The sequence below is a fragment of the Hyperoodon ampullatus genome, assembly GCF_949752795.1.
Source record: "Hyperoodon ampullatus genome assembly, chromosome: 10".
Classification (NCBI taxonomy): Eukaryota; Metazoa; Chordata; class Mammalia; order Artiodactyla; family Ziphiidae; genus Hyperoodon; species Hyperoodon ampullatus.
The window spans coordinates 3,732,833-3,742,128 of record NC_136923.1 but is presented as its reverse complement, the minus strand read 5'-3'; the positions used below and the strand labels follow the sequence as shown (position 1 = coordinate 3,742,128).

At 51.4% G+C, this 9,296-nt stretch overlaps 1 protein-coding gene across 1 annotated transcript; it reads left to right on the top strand.

Annotated features, from left to right (window-relative positions):
- Nucleotides 1-27: 27 nt before the first annotated feature.
- On the top strand, nucleotides 28-7,067 carry CHCHD4 (coiled-coil-helix-coiled-coil-helix domain containing 4; the record flags this gene model as incomplete). The annotated part of the gene is made up of 3 exons (XM_079714024.1): nucleotides 28-49; nucleotides 5,871-5,969; nucleotides 6,781-7,067. The coding sequence occupies 3 exons, from the start codon at nucleotides 28-30 to the stop codon at nucleotides 7,065-7,067; spliced, it is 408 nt and encodes a 135-aa protein (XP_079570150.1).
- Nucleotides 7,068-9,296: the final 2,229 nt, after the last annotated feature.

Genomic DNA, 9,296 nt, shown 5'->3' with positions numbered 1-9,296 from the left:
CGCGAGGTCGGAGCGCCGGGCTGCACCATGGCCTACTGCCGGCAGGAAGGTAGGAGATTGGGCTGCGTGGAGACGGCCTACGAGGGCCTGCAGGGGACACGCGGTCTGTGCAGCCCCCCGGACCCCCGCGCCCCCACTGCAGGCGCGGGGGACAGTCCTCGGGACCCTCGGGTTGGGCCCGGCGGCGGGGTCGCTATCCCCGGTTTTCAGATGAGAAAACCGAGGCCCGGGTGGGAGCGAGGCCGGCCGAGGTCACCGTGAGGCTCGAACCCGGACCTCGGGGGGAACAGCACATGGGGGAGCTCGTAAACTAGGCCCGGGGGTCAGGGCGGTGCGAGCGCCCTGCCTGCGGCTGGTAACGGGTAATTTATTGATACTAATTATAATGTTACTATGGCGCTCACCACACACCACGTGTTCCCGTTTGCACCGCCTTCAACTGTCCCGGAAAGTCGCCCCTCGGTGGGCGCTGCGCTGGGGGTGGGAGTGCCGCCCGCTGGGACGGATCAGGCCCTGGTCCAGGAGTTTTGTGTGGCGTATCTCGCGACGACCTTCCTAAGTCAGGCCCTGCTTTTATCCGGAGAGTAAACCAAGACCCAGAAGTGACTTGGGTAAGCCACACGGCCGGCAAGTCGCAAAGCTGCGGTTGGAGCCCCGTGGTCTGATTCCAGAACTGCTCAGTCTGGTGCCCAGTGGACTCCAGGGAGCCTTCCGCTCAGCAGACACCCTGCGAAGAAAACAAAACAAAATAAAACAAAGTTGGTCCCCGCCTACTGTCTCTCTGCTTGTTACCTCTGCCCGGGACCTCAGAAGTCTCCAGGCCGGGTCCAAGGGTCTTCCTGCACAACCACTAACCGGCTCTGTCCCTGAGCTGCCACCCAACTCCGCCAGGGCCTAGTGTCCAGTCTTGTAAAATGAGAAGTTGATCTTCATTTAGTCCGCGCATATTCATGAAGCACCTTCTCGGTGCCAGGTGAGGGGAATGGTGGACACCTGAGACTATAAAGTTCCAGAGAGAGAGTTGGAACTCACCCAGAAATCCTTTAGCGAATAGTCCAGCTCCCTCAGTTAATTAAGGGAATCTTAATTCCCATTGATGGAAGTGACCCACCCAAGGTCATGCTTCAGTTAGGAGAAGAGCTCAGTCTAAAATGCTAAGCCTTTTCCCAGTACCCAATTCTGCTCCTGGAAATCTCCTTCCCAGGCTCATAAAGCCGTAATACTCACTGATGTCTCTAATGAGTAGTTTCCATTGATTGATATTTAACTCTGCCATGAGCAAAAGTCCTCTGCCCTCACCACTTTGTTAGACAGCAAGTCTCGTTTTTAATTTCCTTCTTCTAAGTCTAATTTACTTCTTCATTTAGCAAATTTTTTTTAACCTTTTGGGTATAATGAAGCTATAATCCTCATTCATTGAGGGTTTCTAGGGGTTGCAGGTTCTCTGGGAAGCAGAGGCAGGTGTTTAGATCCCTATCTTTTCCTGGATCAAAGATCTCTCTCTTTCTTAGTTTGGGAATGAGAATTAAAAGCACTCACTTTAGGCCTTCCCTAGTTTTTATCTTATCCATGCCACTGTCCCCTAAGGCCCCAACTTCTTGTTTTTCTACCCACCGATTCTCTATGCTTCCCATGGGACTTAGAGAAACGATCCCAAACTCCTTCCAGATTAAGGCTGATGTGAGTGAGCCCCTTGCCTGATCTGGCTCCTGCTAGTCTCTAACCACCCATCACGGACCAGCCGCACTGGCCTCTGGCCCTTCCCTTTGCCTGGTGCACCTTCTTCCAGTTCTTCCCATGGCTACCTCCTCATCCTTTAAGATTCAGCTCATATGTCACCTCAGTGAGGTCTTCTCTGGGCCTTTGTGTCTTTCACATCCTAAACTCTTTGAAATTACCTGGTTTATTTTTGTCATCTTCTTTCCTGTCTATGTTCTTGCAGCAAGCTGGGAGCATTGTGGGCCATGTCCCAGGCACCTTTATACCCAGTGAACCCATACACACGGCTGCCCTCTGTTCTGAGTCAATCACTTGCCTGTGCACATTTACTTCAGGGGTCCGCCCCCCAGCCTTGGGGTTAAAGGCCTTAGCTGGGCGTTCAAGGTGTTGGGCAGCGTGGACTCAGGCTCACTCCCTGGCCCAGGGCCACACTGTTCCTGTCTTTGTTCCTCCTTTTCTAATGCTGACCGTGTTCTCTCCTCTTGTGTCAACAAACGTTTATTGAGTACCTGTGATATGCCGGCCACTGATCACATGGCAGTGGGCACAGGTGGGTGGTCTGCCCTTGTGGCATGGTGGAGGTGGCGGGCGCCCCTTCTGGGTTGGATGTACCAAGAGATTCTGCTGTGTAAAGACCCACGTGTGTTCTAGGGGGAATGAGACCACCCATCCAAGGTTTTTTTTTTCTCTAACCTACTTCATAGTGATAGCCGTTCTGTCTTCCACCCTCTGCTGGGTCTGGGGTCTTCATATCTGAATTCAGAGTTCATTCCTCCATTCACTTTTTCAACAAATACTGATTACCCACTATGTCTTGGGCACTGTTCTAGGCTCCGATGATACTGCAGTGAATGGAATAGACAAATCCTTGCCCCTGAGGAGCTGACATTTCAGTGGGGGAGACAGGTGGTAAACAAATACATAATTGTTAGGTGAGAAAAAGCAGGTTAAGGGTGATGGGGAGTGATGAAGGAAGGTGGCATCTGAGCAGGAGGTGTGAAGTCAGGGAGGGGGAGGCTGTGAGGGTATCTGAATGTGCTCCTTATTTTCCCACTGCTACGATATGAATGTGTCCCCCCAAAATTCATATGCTGAAATCCAAACCCCAAGGGTGAATGGTATTAGTCGGTGGGGCCTTTGAGAGGAGCTTAAGTCATGAGGGTGAAGTCCTTATTAGGTTGTTTTAAAAGGTTGATTCTCCTGTAGTGAGTCCAGCATCAGGGAATCCCTGCTTCCTGAATTTGAGAAATATATTTTTGTGTTGATTTTTAAATTTTTCTTTTATTACTGTCATGTAAACGTCTAAGGAACCTGCTCTTATAAACATGTGCCCGTGGGCTTCAGTGACTCTAAAGCCAGGCAGATGAGTGGATTGAATTCTCACAGCATTCAGTTTACAACATTAATTCAGTCTCGTAGATGATATTTGACTGAATTGCCCCTTGCATGGAGAATGTGCTTCTGTGCCAGTGGTGGGTCCTTGAGGTTAGTGTCCCTGTGCCACCGTCTGATGGCCAAGGTCGTCCAAGGCCAATCTCTGACTGAGGAGCCTTTGCTGTGGAGACCAGGAAGTCGCTGGCCCTCCTTGGCTGGGAGTTAAGTCCACCCCAGGCCTTTTCTCCCATCGGCCGTGATCATGAAAATCTTGACTTGGAACTCTAAGAGGGCGTAAGGTGGTTATCCACATCCTTCTGAATATGCTTGTATCGACTTTTTAAGGTTATCTTGGAAGTGAAAACAAGCATTTTTATATTTTCTCCAGAGAAATGTAGTGAGACTTCCAGTCTAGCTGGTTACCCCACTAGTTGGCAGTCGTGATGAGTTCTTTTTTCACAGTTGGGACTCGGAGATCGGTGAACACTGTCCTTTTGTCAGTCCTGTGTCCAGCCTCAGACATTCCTGCTGGGACAGGTGTGCAGTGGACAGGGTGACACACTCGCAATCTTTCAGACCAGAGTTTGTGTTCCTGCTCTGCCTTCACGTACTATGTGCCTTCGGGCTGGTTTCCTACCTTCTCTGGGCCTCCGTTTCCTCTCTCTGTAAAAAGGAGGTTAGTAATACCCACCTCACAGTGTTGGTATAAGAATTAGATGAGCAACGGGTGGGGAAACTCATCGAGTAGGGCCCAAGCATGTAAAAGATGCAGTTATGTTCTGCCGTTAACGATTCTGATTCCAATTCCAGTGTGTGGGTATTTCCTCCACATCAAGCAATTCTCTGACACCAGCAGTATGTCCTCCAATTCAGCTCAATCTGTCACTGTTTACCTGGAGATGGTGTCAGATCCCACAGTTTAAGGGCTCAGTCCTGCAACACCCCTCCCCCCAGCCCCAACTGCAGGTGCCAATCACAAGTCCAGGTTGTCATCTGTTCTTCTTAACCACTGGCTGTAGATCAGAGGTTCCCACGACCTCCTCCTAGCATTGGATTAATTTGCTAGAGCAGCTCACAGAACTCAGAGAAACAGTTTACTTACTAGATTGCTGGATTATTATAAAAGGATAGAATATTATATTATAAAAAGATATAACTCAGGAACAGCTGGATGGAAGAGACGCACAAGGCAAGGTGTGGGGAAGGGGCGGAGCCTCTATGCCCTCTCTTCCGGAACCTCCACGTGTTCACCTGTCCGCTTGGGCTTTTGCGGAGGCTTCATTACATAGGCATGATTGATTAAATCATCGGCCACTGGCAGCTGATTCAGCCTCCAGCTCCTCTCCCTTCCCCAGGGTGGGGTGTGGGGAGGGGGTGGTGAGACTGAAAGCTCCAACCCTCTAATCCCAGGGCTGTTTCTCCTGGCAACCAGCCCCCATCCTCAGGCTCCCCCAAGTCATCCTATTAACATAACAAAAAGACCTTTATGCTCTCATCACTTGGGAAACTGAAATTTTAGGAACTCTGTGCTAAGAATGGGGTCAAAGGCAAAATATATATTTCTTATTCTAAATGACAGTATCACATCCTTCGATCCAGTGTAACCAATCTCTCTGGGGGATGTCCAGGAAAGTGCCTGGGAGGACTCGGCCTGTGGGAGGGACCTGGAACATTCTGGGTGGGGTTGTGCATCGGTCACTTGGGAGCCCATCAGTGGTGTGGACGTGCAAAGAGCTTGATTCAGCTTCTGTTCTGTGAGGCTGGGCCTCTGGGCCTCATAAGCCCCACAGGTGCCTCCCGTACCCAACAAGCTTGGACGCCTTGCCTTGGCCTGAGACCGGCCTCCCCATTCAGCTGGGCCTGGCTGAGATCTTGGTAAACAAAACTGTCAGAGCTGAGCTGAGCAATTGTGTCCGCTTATTTATTTTGCTTAGCACGCAGCACTTTTGCAGGCTGCTTTCAAGTGTTCTGAACACTGGCCAGAATTACCAAGGTCTTTAGGTTCTTCAACATGCCCTGGCTGCCCAGCCCCAGTCCTTTCCCGGGCCCCTTGGGACAAGCCACCTTCTCTGAGATAGAATGGGAGGTGTTGGAGCAGAACCCTCAGGTGTTCTGAGCCGGCCGTGGTCCTGAGCGTGCCGAGGGTCAGCTGCCATTACTGTCACCCCTCCTGGGAGACCCTGTACAGCTGTGGGGAGGGTGTAACCACCAAGTACCTTCCGTCTGTCCCCTCTGCTGTCCTCACTGGCACGTCTCTCTGGTGCTTACTGTCACCCTTGTGCTTTTCCCAAGCCTCTTCCGGAGGAGCCCGATAGGCGAAATATTATCTGAAGGCGCCTGCTGGCAGGTCCCGAGGGGCCTGGAGCAAGTGGACCAGGTGCTCACAGGGACGGGAAGTGACAGAGCCGTCAGAGCTCATCGGAGTTCTGAGCAGAGGAAGAAGACCCGTTTGTTAGATTTCAGCAGACTTGGGGACTGAAAACAGCTGCATTTGATGGCTTGGGGCGTCTCGTCTCCCACCCGAGGATGCACATGGCTCCAGCAGGAGCCGTCTTCCTCCTCCCCAGTCCGGTCACAGGCACGTGATGCACAAGCGGCTGCTAGACCTTCCCCCAGAGTCAGCAGTGAGCGAGTCCCCAGCCTGGGGAGCACCACTAAACTCACTTCGGGGTTCCAAATGGGACAGTCTTCAAACAAGGTTTTCGTGGCTGCTTGGGTTTAGGACTGATTCACAGCTCCTGGGTGAAACATTTCTCCCTCTGTTCTCCAAACACTAGGGAAGGATCGAATCATATTTGTGACCAAAGAAGACCATGAAACTCCAAGCAGTGCGGAGCTGGTGGCCGATGACCCCAATGATCCTTACGAGGAGCACGGTGAGTGCCGGGCGGGGGTGGGAGTCCAACGTCCCTGGCCGCGGCTGGGTTTCCAGGTGTCTGCCTTGGACACCACTGCTGCTGGGACACTGAATGCAGCTCCGTCAGGTGTGAGGGGCTGTGTGCTTGCCAGTCCTCATTCCCACGCGCTTCCCTGGCCATCAGGCTGAACCTAGGAGTTTCTTCTTTCTTCTACCTCTCTTTCTTCTGAGTTCTTGAATGGTTTTCCGTTTTTACAAGAACGGAGCGCAGTGCTCTGGCACGTCACTTGCTTTTTCCTGCCCACCATGCCTTGGACATCTTCCAGCCTCGCTTTTACCAGCCCTCACACTGTGCTGAGCTGAGAGCAGCTGAGGAGCGGGAGGGGCTTGAGGAGAAGGTCCGTGGCGCAGGGGGTCCTGACCATCTGTGTGAAAGGAGGAGACCAGCACCTTGACTCCTTCAAGTGTTTGGGCTTTCAAAGCTTCTCAGTAACCATCCGAGCGGTTACTTCCGCTTTGGATTAAACGGTTTCCCTGTGTAGTTCTTGGAGCACAGGCACAGCCACAGCACTGGGAGGCGGCTTAGGACACAGAGCAGTGCTGCACACGGAGAGAGTCGCTTGATGGTGACCTTTCCGACTGAGCCGGGAATGCTGGGTTTGTGCCGGGCATTTGAACCCCATCCCGAGGGAGTGGCAGGTCCACCGGTGAGTGCTGGCCAGGCAGTGGTTCATGTTACCGTTATGCCTATGAGGGCTGGTCTTGGTTTTGCTTTTTCTGAAACCTCAGGCAGCAGCTCTCACACTTCCTTGCTCACCTTCCTGTCCCAGGACTGATCCTGCCCAATGGAGACATCAACTGGAACTGCCCGTGCCTGGGGGGCATGGCCAGCGGCCCGTGTGGGGAACAGTTCAAGGCGGCCTTTTCCTGCTTCCACTACAGCACAGAGGATGTCAAGGGGTCGGACTGTATAGACCAGTTCCGGGCCATGCAGGAGTGCATGCAGAAGTACCCGGACCTCTATCCCCAGGAGGAGGAGGAGAAGCCAGCGGATCAATTAGAGGAAACGGCTGTCTCTGAAGCCACCACAACCAAAGAAGAGGAGGGGTCTAGCTAATGAGAGCCTTGGGCACTGGGCTCCAGCCTCCTTCAGAGAGGATGAACCTCTCCAAGAAAGTATCTCTCCCTCTGTAGTTCTGTGCACTGTAATGTACAAAATAACTTATTGAGTTGATCAGGGGTCTTGGTCCCTTGACATGTACACTGAAATATGGGTTGTATGTACGTGTGTCTCACATAACCTGTCAGTGAATGTAGCTGCCACTTTTTTTTTTTTTTTGCGGTACGTGGGCCTCTCACTGCTGTGGCCTCTTCCATTGCGGAGCACAGGCTCCGGACGTGCAGGCTCAGCGGCCATGGCTCACGGGCCCAGCCGCTCCGCAGCATGTGGGATCTTCCCGGACCGGGGCACAAACCCATGTCCCCTGCATCGGCAGGCGGACTCTCAACCACTGCCACCAGGGAAGCCCTAGCTGCCACTTTTGAATGCTCAGATTGTCCTGAATTTTGCCATTTTGAAATAATGTGCTGAATAATCTCAGCAACCAAAAATCTTTATCTGGGAGTGTCTCTTGTGAGTGAGCTGATTTATTCTGATTCATTGTATCCCTTTTAGTAGATTGTATACCCAGTTGGAAAGTGAAATAGAAACAAACATCTTCCTTTAAAAATGCTGGGGGGGGGGCATTCCTTATAGAAGAGGTGGGATGATCAGACCTTGAGTATTTGACGAAGCACTATGCTTCATTTCTGATATATTTTGGTTTCCAGTTTGCATTGAGCTCCAGGTTTTCTACCCTCTGAGTGACCCCCTTTGTAAGTGAAGAGAAAGGCTGTTTTTTTCTCTTGTTATCCCAAAAGCCCTGCTTTGGGGTCTGTGTTCACACTGGCTCTGTCTCAGCCTGTTCAGATGCAATGGTCTTGAGAGGTGGGGACCTAATTATTACCAAAGTAGCACCTGACAGAGGAAACAGTGTCAATTAAAAGGAAAACATGATTTTTGTCTGATTTTTGAGTGGGTTTTAATTTGCTTTTCCTAATTAAAAATGTTGTGATATAAGGAAATATAAATTATGAAAAATTCAATTGAAATTCTCCTTTGAAGATACTGGCACATCACTCTGAATCTGTTAAAATTTTCTGTGTTGCATCCATACGGAGCTCACTGATTCTGTCCGTGAGCAGATGCCTTCACACAGGCGTCGCTGTCAACATTAACGTGTTGTATTTGTTAGAAATGAGTCCCAGGCCACACTGCCCAGGGGACATGAAGCATGAGCACAGGAGGCTGCCTTCCACCCCAGAGAGTGAGCTGTTGGCTCTCTGAAGCCTGGAGGCCTGGCTCAGGGTGAGGAGTGTGGTTCTGAGTCTGGGGTCAGGAAGCTGGAGCCACCAGCTTTGGAAGCCGTGCAGCCTGGAGGAGATCTGGGACTTCTTTGAGCTGCAGGCAGAGCCTTGCATGTTTAACAAACATACTTTTTCAGGAAACGTTTTGATCAAGATGTCACTGACCTGTGACTAGTCCTGGATCCCATTCATTTGATACATTCAGGGAACCTCTACCATCCATGTGCTAGGGACACGGGAAGGTGACTTATCCGGCCTCTGCTTGTATGAAGCTACAGTCCAGCCAGGGGTCAGCATTTACTAGAAGGCAAGAAGAATCAGAAAAGCAGATCCCAGGGGCAAGGACAGGATGGCAGAGTAGAAGGACCTGAGCTCACCGCCTCTCATGAAAACACCAAAATCACAACTAACTGCTGAACAATCATAGACAAAAAAGGACTAGAACCTACCAAAAAAGATATTCTACTTCCAAAGACAAGAAGCCACAACGAGAGGGTAGGAGGGGTGCATTCGTGATACAATCAAACCCCATACCCGCCAGGTGGGCAACCCACAAACTGGAAAATAATTATATTGCAGAGGTTCTCCCACAGGAGTGAGAGTTCTGAGCCCCAAGTCAGGCTCCCCAGTCTGGGGGTCTGGCATCAGGATGAGGAGACCCCAGAGCATTTGGCTTTGAAGGCCAGCGGGACTTGATCGCAGGAGCTCCACAGGACTGGGGATAACAGAAATGCCACTCTTGGAGGATACACACAAGGTCTTGTGTGCACCAGGACCCAGGGGAAAAAGCAGTGACTTCATAGGATCCTGGACCAGACCTACCTGCTGGTCTTGGAGGGTCTCCTGGGGAGGTGGGAGGCAGCTGTAGCCACTGTAACTCACTTGGGGACAAGGACACTGGTGACGGAGGTTCTGGGGCATACTCATTGTCGTGAGCTGT